The sequence below is a fragment of the Sus scrofa genome, chromosome 4 (assembly GCF_000003025.6).
Source record: "Sus scrofa isolate TJ Tabasco breed Duroc chromosome 4, Sscrofa11.1, whole genome shotgun sequence".
Classification (NCBI taxonomy): Eukaryota; Metazoa; Chordata; class Mammalia; order Artiodactyla; family Suidae; genus Sus; species Sus scrofa.
Window position 1 is genome coordinate 120,283,855 of NC_010446.5, and position 14,185 is coordinate 120,298,039.

The 14,185-nt window shown below is 35.2% G+C and overlaps 1 protein-coding gene across 2 annotated transcripts in view; it reads left to right on the top strand.

Annotated features, from left to right (window-relative positions):
- The window catches only part of DPYD (dihydropyrimidine dehydrogenase), a 780,991-nt gene that overhangs the window by 352,384 nt on the left and 414,422 nt on the right, over positions 1-14,185 (top strand). For both annotated transcript variants that reach the window (NM_214044.2, XM_021088696.1), the window contains 1 exon segment: positions 9,817-10,027. In NM_214044.2, coding sequence (NP_999209.1) covers positions 9,817-10,027 — 211 coding nt within the window.

A 14,185-nucleotide genomic window follows, 5' to 3' on the forward strand; every position in this document is an offset into this window, starting at 1 on the left:
TCAATGAAAAGTTATAGAATCAGAGAGGATTATCAATAAGACAGAGGATCCTGATTTGTACTGAATTTATATGAAGAGACATCTGAAGATTGAAGAAGGTGCTGCAAAGTTACCAAAGTTATGCAGAAGATAATTCTGTGAGATACTCCAGCAACAGCCAGGAATGCTTGACTGTAGCAAAATCTAAGCTGATGAGTGAGAAGAGCTAGTCAGATTTAAGAAAATGTTGTCAATCATAAATGAGTAGTGTTTAAAAATACTCTCTTCTTGTTAGAAAAGATGTATTTTATGATACCTGTGCAAAGGCACTTTAAGCCTGTAAATTATTCCATGCATTGCATTTCCGCAGCTCAAGGGCAACACAAAATAGTTAAGGGGCAACTGCATTCAGCGTGTAGTACAACTCTAATGTGAAGAAATGTTTCCTTCTGTTCAAGATTCTTCGATTTTAAAAGCTTAAAGTTAAAAAACCAAATGCTTATAACACCATAGGAGGTATTAAAGGAGGGAACCTCAACTTGTAGTTTCAGCAGATTTTTTGCCCAAGAAAAAAATAATTGTACAATTAGCTTGTGTATTCCAGAGAGTGGAAAGTATATCAGTATTTCTGTGCACTCCACCAACAGACTGTGAGTCTGTATGAAAACATCTGCCCCGGGGGAGAGGGAGGAAGTGGGAGGGATCGGGGAGCAGCTTGGGGTTATTGGATACAACTTGGAATGGATTTACAGGATCCTGCTGAGTAGCATCCAGAACTATGTCTAGATACCATATTGCAACAGAACAAAGGGTGGGGGGAAAATGTATACATTAAGAGTAACTTGGTCCCCATGCTGTACGGCGGAAAAAAATTAAAATAATAAAACAAAAAAAAATACAAAATATATTAGGACTAAATTAAAGAAGAGGAACTTAAGTTTGGATGGCTGTAGTTTATTGTTTACTTCCTCTTTCTTTATCTCCCTTTATCTCTTCGGGAACCAAAATAACCAGAACACTGAACTGTGAAATCAAACTCACGTAAATTGGACATATAACTTGCAATGAGCTTTACTGATAATTTCAAGGATACAGGTAAACATGAAATGTGGCATAAGCAAGAGGAGGTGCAAGACCACCAATACAGTTCTCTAGGCCCCTTCTTTCTGCATGAGGGTGTGCTTTGATCCAAAATAATGAAGTCTCTAAGTAACATTAATAGCTCCATCATTTACGCAAAAGGAAGCTGTTTTAACTATAGAACATCTCCAGTTTATGCTCAGATACTTATGTGGCTTTTGTGACTCTTTAGAGAGAGCCATGGTCCATAAATCCACAGTTTCCAGGTTTTGTTTTCCAGAGCATTCCCAGGTTAACCAGGTGTATCTTGCCAAAAGCCTTGCAGAGGTAAGGGCTCTCCCACTTGCAAATGCTGGTTCATCGTTTGCTTCCCATTGGCATGTTTACAGAGGGATTTAACCAGGTCTCTTTTCTTTCTTTCTTGAGATAAACTCTTTTACTTTCCTACACCTTCACCAAAGGAAGATAATCTGTTTCATCCCAGAATTTCTCAGTACTTAATTCCTACTCACCCTTCAAGATTAATTTATATTGTACCTTTTCCAGGTTGCTCTTTCTTGACCTGTATGGCTGCTGTGTAAAATTCCCTTGCATGTGCCATTAGAACAGAGTGTATTTGTATGTTATACCATAATTTAATTACAGCTTTTGTCTGCCTCCATGAGGTTTTTGATAGTAGGGATTATTTTATTAGCCGTGTCACTTAACAGCACTTTGGTAAATGATAGGTGCTAAATAAATTTACAAATTTGTTACTTAGAAATTTGGAAAATGTATAAGTTAGTAGGACTCTTACTGCGTAGTGTGAATAATTTCACCATGATGAAATAATAGATAATGTTGTCTGGGATTATCACCGGCCAAAGCAGACTAGCCAACAATTTTGATTTGAAATACCATCTCTGAGGTTCTCATGTTCATACAGAATTAATAACTTGTGACGTGTTTAGCTATCTTGGTGAAGATAATCCTTACAAAAAGTATTGTTTTTCATATCGTTTCTCAAACTTTGGCAATTAGAATTTAATATATGCTGGTTTCAAGGTCTGCTCATTATGGTTTATAACCTATGCTTACTTTGCCTATATGCAATCTAAAAATGAGTTGACATCATGCTTTTAATTATAGTAAATTAAGTTGTTTCATAATTTCCACAGTATGATGCCTGTAATATTAATCAGACCAAATCATCACATTACATAAAGTTAATCATTAAAATGATGATCATTATTGCATGCTATAGCACTCTATTTTTATTTCACTCAGCGTCAACCACGTATCTTCCCTGAATATGAAGATAAAAATCAAAGCTAAGGAGAAGAATTTTTTTCACTTTCTTCATACAGTATGAAAAGAAAGTAACGATTTGATTTATTGAACCTCAAAAATGGAACCTTATAGGTGCTTTCTCTTTTATTCCCTTAAATAATTATTGGTGGAGATGGAGTTCCCTTGTGCTGCAGTGGGTTGGTCCTGCAGTGGCTCTGGTCCCTGCAGTGTCATTGTCCCTGCAGTGGCTCTGGTCCCTGCTCTGGCACAGGTTCTATCTCTGGCCCAGGAACTTCCACATGCCATGGGCACGGCCAAAAAATTATTAGTGGAGAAAAGGTCAAGAGACATTTGTTTGTTTGCTTGATGTACCATTGTCCCTCATTACAACAGGCTCCACCAAACAAGTAAATAAATATGTGTGCTACCAACAGAAGTGTTCATATACCCAACTGACGGAGTTGCTGATTGTTAATGATCATTCACACACACTAGGTATTCCAAAGCGCTGTAACACTGACATCTGGGAACTAATTAGCACAGAAGGCTGATTAATTTGAACAATACAATATTAAGGCATGAGGTTAGACCAGTGGTCAGTTTGGTCCACCGTTTTCTCATGTAACTGACCACTGAGGAGGAGCACCATCTGCTTTTTGATTTCGAACTCACAGCATAGGATGCTCTGGCCAGGTAATCAAGTAAGCATGTCTTCTGCATGCTCAGTGTTCCTCGCTTTGGAATGGGTGTTTAGTAGCCATTGACTCCAAATACTCCTAGTTGGTTGTCACTTTGTTAGCCTGAATGTCCTCTGGGTTTTCCCATCAGTTACTCATCTCGGTAAACACAATGTTATTCAGCGTCTACTGGTGCCAGTCATTTGCATACATACTGACAGGGCTGAAATTCACTTCATGCCCTTCCATGTGGCATATTGGGTGGAGTATATCCTGATTTGCCAGGCATCTGTATGAATGTTCATTTGCTCGTAGTCGTCATTTGTTAAACATTTGAGTGCCACTTCTGACACTGGGCATGGAAAGTTAAGTAAGAAAGTCTTTCTGTACTTAGGTTTTTGAAGGAATTTACTGTCTAACACATAAATGTATGTAAATTCTACTTTAATTTTCCACTCGTATCCCGAGATAATGCATTCTATTTCTCTACTATTTGCTTTACCAAGTAGTACTTCGTTCTAAACTTATCTTCCTCTAGATTTAAAGAGTCTCTGTTAAATCGTTTACAATATTGGGTTCATAAGTTCATCATAGGTTCCTGTGTTTCATGATTCTATAGTACCTCTAAACTTACGTGAAGTAGGAAGCTTGAATTTCCTCTTCCCATTGATGGAAGCCTTTATCCAGCCAACTTGGTACCTTTAATTTGCCTTTGGCTGGATTCTTTCCAGTTCCAATTAACCTTGTTTTGAGATTCAAGAACTAGAACCACACAAAGTCTCATCCTTTCAAGTATATTACAATCGCTGCCTTTGACTAAAATGAATACCACAAAATTTTGTTTTAGCCGTTATCAGGATTTTAGCTAAGCTTTGTCATCTCTTCATATACCTTTGGTTTCTCTGAGTCTCAGATTCTCTTATGTAGGAAGGAAATAATACATCTTCCCAGAAAAAGTTGGTTGTGAGTCCAGCAAGTAGCAAGGTGCCTGAGATTGATGATAAATCTGTAAATTATGATAATAACTAGTGTGTTATTGGCCTTTTAAACAACAACAAGGAGAAAAAAGTTGGTTCAAAGAGAAATACCTTAAAAATAATGTATGCTAATATATAGGTCTCATAACGTATCTCCTATGTGAAAATTAGAATGAGTTATACATAAAGCACTTCTGCTATATAAGTATATTTATTATTATTTTTGTCTTGTCAGACAGATTTATTAAATAGTGAAAATAAATTCCTATGTTGTCCACAAATAACTCAAAGATATTTCATTTAATATATAACTTCAGGAGTTCCCGTCATGGCTCAGCGGTTAACGAATCCAACTAGGAACCATGAGGTTGCAGGTCTGATCCCTGGCCTTGCTCAGTGGGTTAAGGATCTGGCGTTGCCGTGAGCTGTGGTGTAAGTTGCAGATACGGCTCGGATCCCGCGTTGCTGTGGCTGTGGTGTAGGCCAGTAGCTACAGCTCTGATTGGACCCCTAGCCTGGGAACCTCCATATGCTGCGGGTGTGGCCCTATAAAGCAAAATATATATATATATAAAACTTCAATTATGTTGAATTCTCATTTTCATAATATTCCCCTATTGACTAAGATAAATCTTATTATCTCAGTTCCTTTTCAAAATAATATCAAAAGTTTTCAAATAATTACATATGTTGAAGTCCTGTCTTTCCAACATAACTTTAAAAGTTTTCCCCTCTTTTATGTAAAAAGAAAATCTAGGTACCCAATAGCAAAATAACAGAAAGGGATGTGATGTATGTCTGCTACTCAATATTTTCATCTTACATGTTTTAGAGAGTAAATAACATTGCAAGTTTCAAAAGCAGAATTTTAGAATAATCTCTTTGGGGACCAATGCTCGTATCTGCTGACTTCCATGCACTGTCAGATAGCAGGTATGACTACTAAATATTTGAATATGAGTTGTCAACCTGGGCGCATATAGAAAAATGTGATGTGAGTTTAAGATATTAAAATACTCCTTCTTCATGTTCATGACTCTACATAGTTTTTAGACCCTCAAAAGTCGAAAGCCCTGGTAAGAGTACTACTAAAGTATGTTCAAGCATTAAATCATTGGTCATCTTATTTTAATTGTTCAAAGCTTTAATTTGTTTATAGTGTTCAGAACATTTTTGTTTCTGAATTCAATGCCATATTTGTCAAAAAAGTATATGAGCTTATCTACAGGTGATAATAGCTATTACCTAAGTAATCATGTTTAAGAAGAGTAGAATGGGATAAAATAGTCCCTAAATTGGTCTGAGACATACTCCAGTTTGTGCAGCATAGTTCAGGACTTTACATCCGCCATCCACTAAAAAGAGTACTGTTATGAATACACACCATGTATTGATTTATTCAAACTATAAACATTTGGCATTGTTAGCCAGTCAAGTATGGCATTATCATTAAAATTTAGCATCACTTGACATTTTTGAAACACAATAAACTGGTGTATATTAATGAGCTATGACACTACATTACACAAATGTGACAAAAATGATACAGAAATCTGTATACAGCCATAGTTATTTTGTAATTTGAAGTGTTTAAAGAATATTTTGCCTTCTAGACATCACTCAAACATTTCTATTTTGTAGAAAATTAAAGAGGGATCTAAATTTCTTTGGATTATCTTTTTTTTTTTTAACTTTGTTGTTGGGCTACCTTTCTTTTATTAAGTTTTAAATTTTTTAAAAAATTCATTTTATTGAAGTATAGTTGTTTTATTAGTATTGTGTTGTTTCAGATGTACAGTAAAATGAATAAATTATATGTGTGTGTGTATATATATATATATATATACATATATATATATGTTTTTTACATTCTCTTCCATTATAGGCTATTATAATGTATATTCCCTGTGATATACAGTAGATCCTTGTTGGTTATCTATTTTGCATATAGTAGTGTGTGTATTGTAATCCCAATTTCCTAATTTATCCCTTTCCCCTCCTCCCCTCTGTAACTGTAAGTTTGTTTTCTATGTGTATGGAGTCTCTTTCTCTTTTGTAAATAAGTTCATTTGTATCCTTTTTGTAGATTCCACATATAAGTGATGTCATATGATACTTGTCTTTGTGTGATTTACTTCACTTACCATGATAATCTGTAGGTCCATCCATGTTGCCTCAAACTGTATTATTTCATTCTTTTTTATGGCTGAGGAATATTCCATTGTTAATATATACCATATCTTCTTTATCCATTTATCTCTCAGTGGACACTTAGGTGGCTTCCATATCTTGGCTTTTATAAATAGTGCTGCTATGAATGTTGGGTGCATGTATCTTTTCAAATTATAGTTTTCTCTAGATAGATGCCTAGGAGTGGGATTGTTGAATCATGTGGTAGCTCTATATTTAGTTTTTTAAGGAATCCCCATACTTTTCTACATGGTGACTGTACCATTTACCTTCCCACCAAGAGTGTAGGAAGGGTTCTTTTTTCTCCACACCCTCTCCAGCATTTATTATTTGTAGACTTTTTGATGATGGCCATTCTGACTGGTGTGACACAATACCTCATTATAGTTTTGATGGGCAGTTCTCTAAAATGTTGAACATCTTCTCATGTGTGTTTTGGCCATCTGTATGCCTTCTTTGCAGAAATGACTTTTTAGGTCTTCTGCCCATTTTATTAAAAAAATTGTTAGAGTATGGATGACTTATGTTCATTTTAGGAGTGTATCAGAGTAAATCATTTATACACACACATATATGCATCCCTTTTCAGATTCCTTTTTTTTTTCTTTTTCCACTGTACCCTTGGTGTATAGAAGTTCCTGAGCCAGGGATCGAATTTGAACCTGAGCAGCACCAATGCCACTGCTGCAGTAACACCAGATCATTAACCCGCTGTGTAACATCAGGAACGCCAGATTCTCTTCCCATACAAGTTATTACACGGTATTGAGTAAATGTCCCTGTGCTATATAGTAGGTCCTTGCTACCCATCTATTTTATATAAAACAGTGTATCTTTATCAAGCCCAACCCCCTAATTTATCTCTCCCCCCCATTATTTTCCCTTTGGTAACCCTAAGTTTGGTTTCAAAATATTCGAGTCTGTTTCTGTTTTATAAGTTCTTGTACTTTTTTGATTAGATTCCACTTATTAGTGATCTCATATGTTATTTGTCTTTCTCTGACTTACTTCACTTAGTATGGTAATTTCTAGATTCATCCATGTTGCTACAAATGACATTATTTCAGGCTTTTTATGGCTGAGTAATATTCCTTTGTGTATATATCACATCTTCTTTATCTAGTCCTGTGTTGATGAATATTTGCATTGCTTCCATGTCTTGACTATTATAAATAGTTCTGCAGTGAACATTGGGATGCATGAATCTTTTCAAGTTATGGTTTTCTCTGGATATATGCCCAAGAGTTGGGTTGCTGGATCATTTGGTAGTTCTATATTAAATTTCTTAAATGACCCTTAGTGCTGTGTTCCATAGTGGTTGCACTAGCTTACATTCCCACAAACAGGGTAGGAGGGTTCCTTTTTCTCCACACCCTCTTCAGTATTTATTTTTTGTAGACATTTTGTTAATGGCCAATCTGACTGGTATAAGGCGATACCTCATTGGGATTTTGATGTGCATTTCTCTAATAATTAGTGATGTTGAGCATCTTTTCATATGCTTTTTGGCCATCTGTCTGTCTTCTTTGGAGAAATGTTTGTTTACATCTTTTGACCATTTTTGAATTTCTTTATATTGAGCTGCATAAGTTTTTTTTTTTTTTGTATTTTGCAGATTAATCACTTGTCACTCACTTTGTTTGCAAATGGATTCTCCTATTCTGTAAATTTTCTATTCATTTTGTTTATGGTTTCCTTTGCTGTGCAAAAGCTTTTAAGCTTAATTAGGTCCCATTTGTTTATTTTTGTTTTTATTTTCATGACTCTAGGAGGTGGGTCAAAAAAGATCTTGTTGTGATTTATGTCAAAATGTGCCTGCCTGTTTATGATATCTGGTTTTACATTTAGATATTTAATCCATTAGAGTTCATTTTTATGTGCGGTGATAGAGAATGTTCTATATTCATTCTGCTAGATATGGCTGTCCAATTTTCTCAGCACCACTTATTGTTCTGTATTCATTCTTTCTGATGTAGCTGTCCAGTTTTCCCAGCACTGCTTTCTCATTGTATATTCTTACCTCCTTTATTGTAGATTAATTGACCATAGGTGCATGGACTTATCTCTGGGCTTTTTATCCTGTTTCATTGATTTATATTTCTGTTCTTGTGCCAGTACCATGCTGTTCTGATGACTGTAGCTTTGCAGTATAGTTGAGTCAGGGAGCTTGATTTCTCCAGCTCTGTTTTTCTTTCACAGAATTGCTTTGTCTGTTCAGGGTCTTTTGTATTTATGCATAAATTTAAATGCTTTTTATTCTGGTTCTGTTAAAAATGCGTTTGGTAATTAGTCAGGGATTGTATTGAATCTGTCAATTGCCATGGGTAGTATATTCATTTTGATAATATTGATATCAAACATGGTATATCTTTCCATCTGTTTGTGTCATCTTTGATTTCCTTCAGCATCTTATAGTTTTCAGAGTACAGGTCTTTTGCCTTCTTAAGTAGGTTTGTTCCTAGATATCATATTCTCTTTGATGTGATTGTAAATGGAATTGTTTCCTGAATTTCACTTTCTGACCTTTCGTAGTTATTATATATGAATGTGAGAGATTTCTGTATATTAATTTTGTATCCTGCAACTTTACCAAATTCATTGATGAGCTTTAGTAGTTTTTTGGTAGCATTTTTATGATTTTTTATATATAGCATCATGTTATTTACAAACAGTGATCATTTTATTTTATTTTTCTCTGAGTGCCATGGCTAGGACCAAGAATCTATTTTGCTCCCTTATGGATGATACTAATCTATTGAGAATTCATGGTATCAGTCAATTAAGTTCAGAGACAGTCAGCTATAGTCTAAAACAACAGTGGTTCACAATAGTGACCTTTCTGGACCAACAGCATTGCATCATCTAGAAATTTGTCAGAAATGCACATCCTCTGGCCTCATCCAGTCCTATAGAGCTAGGAACTCTGAGGGTTGGTTCATGCAGTGTTTTAACAACCCCTCAAAGGTGATTCTGATGTACTCCAGTCTTTGGAACTGCTAGCTATGAGTAGAATGCTGAGAGATGGATCCATGGCTTCATCACAACATTGAGCAAGTTACACAATGTCTCAGTTTTTCCATCTTGATATAACTTCAAATTTCGAATGTAAAGCCGTACATACACAACTATCTCAGCCTCACTTGTCAACTGAGAATCTACCGGTCTTCTATGGGGGAGGGGATGAGGCTTGACACCTCCCCCAGCGTCTTCAGTAAGATGTTTTTAGATTTTTTTTTTTGAACAAGATTGCTCAACATACTGTTTAGGAGAACATCGACAAAGACCTGAATTCTTCCCAGAACAAAAAGTGGAAAAATAAGTAAATAATTAAATATTACTATTCTCTCTTAATAGACATCCCATTGTGGGCACAAAACCAAGTAAAACTAGGGTGTCTAATTTTCTGGCAAAATAAATTATGTGAGATATGAGAAGCATACTTCTTTTTCTTAAAATTTTCATTTGTATTTTTACAAAAGTAAGAAAAATGTTATTTATTTCTTGATTCCGCAGAATTCCTCTAGAATTTCACCTAAAAATTTCATGTTACTTGAAACATCACACACTTTAGCATATATAATTGAATTAAAAGTCAAATATTAAATCAAGAAGAAACAGTTTCCAATTTTTCTGTTTTGTTTTAGGTGGAGCTTGCTAAGGAAGAAAAATGTGAATTTTTGCCTTTCCTGTCCCCACGGAAGGTTATAGTTAAAGGTGGGAGAATTGTTGCCGTGCAATTTGTTCGAACAGAACAAGATGAAACTGGAAAATGGAATGAAGATGAAGATCAGATAGTCCATCTGAAGGCTGATGTGGTCATCAGTGCCTTTGGCTCAGTGCTGAGGGATCCTAAAGGTAGAGTGCTCAGGAGCTGAAACGTGTCATGCAATTGTCTGTTATTTTACTGCCATAATGGTCCAGCTTTCAGGGAATTGTTTTTCACTTGAACATGCATTTCCTTCTTCTAGTATGAATGCAAGCAATCTTGATTTAAAAGGCTTAGAAATGGTATTTAGTGTTTATACAGAATTATTTTTAAAGCAGTGGAAATGGAAAAGAATATTAATCTTGCTTTCAAGCTTATAATCAAAATACCTATCTTACTTTGTGATAGTGTGTGCCCTGCTTTCTCTGTAGGACTGGCTTTTACTTCAGTTAGACCCAGAGTCAAGAAAATGTGACAGAGAATTTGTAACAGCCAATCTTCAATGATTCAAGCAAATTAGGACTTAATGAATAGGCAACAATAGAATTCATGTTTACTCGTATCCTCATGCCAAACCATCACTAGAAACATCAAAATTATCAGATTAGAAAGTTTGAACGCCTGTCATTTCATCTGAATGGCATAAATGGACATATAAGAAATAACCAAATGCTTTAAAAAAGGTAATGAGAAAAGGATCCGTTTTATATAGCAGTCCAACTGCATCATAAGCCCAGCAGCTAAGACTGTGTTAGCGGTTATGTTTTCCCCACACACAGTGTTTTCGTGGCCAATTGTAGATAAAAGCTTAGGGACCTCTTTGCCTTCATTTTGCAAGTCCTTTACATTTTACTACACACTGTCCAATGACAATTAACTCTTTTATTAACCGAAAGGAAAATAAAAGAAAGATGTTTCTCTAGGTCAGAGAGTCATTAAGAAAAAACAGTAGCAACAACCGCAAAAAAAAATCTAAACCTGACACATCCTGTAACTTCCTACCATATCCGTGGTAAAATTACATGTCATATCTGGAACAGGAAGAGATATATGCATGGAAATGTGCATTTTTATGCAACAGATAAGTAAAAAATTTAACCACTCATCAGGATATTTTATCTGCAGGACATCAAACATCTTGGTATTTGGAAACATCCAGATGTTTCATGTCATCAAGACAAATGTTTTCAAATAGCTGGATGATGGCCTGAATTTGTCACTTTTCATCTAGACATTTATGTGGTATGTAGACATAGTCTCAGTGTGGTTTGTTATTCATTGATGAACTCAGGAAGGGAAAAAAAGAACAAGGGGCAAATTGCATTCTATTATTTTTAAAAAATCATACTGTTCTTATTACTCTGCATATCACAAAAAAAACTGAGTAAAAGTTGAATCATATTTGATTTTCAATTCTATTAATTGCCTATCAAAAATTAATGTGTCTTACTCATCTAAATTTATGTTCTACAACTGACAACTCTAATATTAAGAAAAATGTATCTTTTCCTGAGCAAACTTAAGTAGATGTGGCTCAGATCATAGAAAACCGCTTTCCAAAGCTTGTGCTCCTACGTGTAGGTGAAGAGTGAAAGATTTAACTTAGTATTTAAAATACGAAGTAGAAGAGAATTTGATTTGTGTTGATTTGACAAAGTCACTTCAGAATTTATGTGTGTATTTTCTTCTAGAATTTCCTTGTGGATGTTACTTCCAGTGTTCTACATGCATTATCCCACATACATTAGAGAAATCAAGAAAAAATGATTCATTTTCCTTTTTTTCCCTCCTCCTCCTCCTGACCTGAAAAATAAACCGCCTGGGAAAATATTCCTCAAATAGAATCACTTGCTTTACCAGGGCTCTTCCATATTTACATTAATAAGAGCTACTTTCCAAGTTAGATGGGAGCCGGAAGAGCTGGAATGTGAAAGAGCTTCCATCCGTGCCTCGCCTGCTTTCTAAATATATTCAGTACTGTTTTTTGAATGGAAAACATTTTTAAAATGGTAGAGGGAATCAGTACTTGTTCGAAGTTGATCAAGAAGTTCTCACCCAAATGGTATTTGAATTCTTAAAAGAATAATTTACTAAAGTCATAAAGCTTTCATGTGAACATATGTGTCCAGTGTGGTGAAAATCAGTGCTTAGGAAGCGAGTTCTCCATTGGGTTAGAAGAGAAAATATTCATGTCCCTTTCTTCCGCTCTGAATCTTGTGCCAACTTGATACCCAGCTGATGTGATTTATGTGTGGTGCCTTTGTGATTATTCCATAGGTGGTACTATATATTTTAATATATTTACTTATAACCTGTTTCTTAAAAAGTTAACCTACCTTTCTACCATTCTTCCTCCCTCCTTCCAGTCTCTCTTTGCACAGGGTCCAATGAACTTCATGCCAAAGTCAGTGATGTCTCTTCAGTCCTTATTCTATTTTCTGAATTTGACAATGTTAAACATTTCTTCTTGTTTGAAAAAAAACTTTCTTCCAAGTCACTTAACCTTTCTGGGTCTCAGTTTCTTCCTTTATTAAAAAACAGAAAACAAAGAAACAAGGATAATAATACAGTCTCTCCCTACCTCTCAGGACTGTTGTCAGAATTAAAATGAAATAATGTAAAAGTGCTTTGGAAGTGAAACTGTAAAACATTATTATTGTTTATGACACTCCATGTTCTTGCTTTTTCTTCTATTACTTTTTCACTACCTACCACTGACTGCTTTTCTTTCTCTAGTTTTCCAAAGTTCAGATTTAGCTTACTTTCTTCTTAATATATTTATTCCTTCATTGAACTGATAATCTCCTTCATTCACACATGCATTAATTCCTGTAAGAAATACCTAGCAAACTTCTATATGCCAAGTACTAGCTAGACTTACAGTAGGCTCTTCTGCACTTCTGTGTAAAGTGACTCTGAAACCTCTTTCCACTCTCCATGCCTTAGAAGACATTTCATCCTGTATTTATGCTCATGCATGTAATGAGCACTGACTGAGTTTCCAGTGAATGTCAGATACCAAGGTGTATGCTGGAGAGAACAAAGGTCAATGAGGCATAACTTGTACCTAACCACCTCACAGACTGGGGTCGAAGACAGACCTGCAGACAAATGACTGTTGTGTTGAGTAAATGATGCATTTAGAGAGATACGCGCAAAGGAGGAAGGACCACCTCATCCAATTTCCCTGAGGCAGATCTCTTCTCGACTTTCCTCTTACTGTAAATAGTACCGTAGTTCTCCTGTCACCACAACGCGAAGTGGTATCCCAGGGTCAAATATCTAATTGCAGTTCTCCTCTTCGTTGACTTGGCTGGTGCGCCCTCTGCAACAGGATGACGTTTCTACTGCTTAGTCCTTGAGAACTTCAGCAATGACTTTATGTATTCCATACACTTAGCTTTACTTTCCACTGTTCCCTGTTGAACTCTTCCTCCCAGTGTCTAGTACAGGGTGGATTCCATAGTAGGTAATTCAGAGAGTCCTCGGTGAATGTGTTGCATAAATATATGCGGAAGAATTCAAGGAATGAAATAAACCTGACAGAGTACAGATAAAGAACAGTGATGATTTATGCTTTCAACATTGTCAGTGTTTTCCAAATGAAAACACGTGTAATGTATCAATTATATCAATAATATGTATTTATAAAGGTTAACTAAATTGAAAAATTTGAAGATTAAATTTTTAATCCTAGTTTTTTCCATTATACAGTTTTATTTTTGCAATTCCCTTAATTTATGTTTCACAAAGAAGACTATAAAATAACTTTATTTAGCATTAAGCATCCAATATATCCGTAAGAATTATTTCATGTTGTAAAAATAGTAAGTGCCTCAATAGCTTATAGAAAAGATAGGTATGTCAAATTTATAAAACAAATTTGGATAATATTCTTAGATTACAGTTGCTAATTATTTCATTGTTCCTAAGGCTTGTAACAATTATAAGTAATCATCATTAATTTACTTAATTCTACTTTATTTCCGTCTTTCATTTTGGATTGAGCAGTGAGTGGGAAATAAGAACAAAAGACTACATATTCCACATCCCTGTGCGTGGAATATACGTGTGCTTATTATAAGGACAATTTAATTGAATCCTTCATTAACAACTGTCCCAAATGCTAAAGGCAGTGTGGTGTCCAATTTCTAATTTGATTGGGATAATAAAATCTTAGCCTTATTTAATATCTTTCCTGGGAAAAATTCAAAGTGGTCCCACCGTTTCAAAATTCTCATCCATTCCCACTAACTATGTGAGATTACAGGTCACATTAAACTCAGGTTTTATTGTTCAAGACTGAT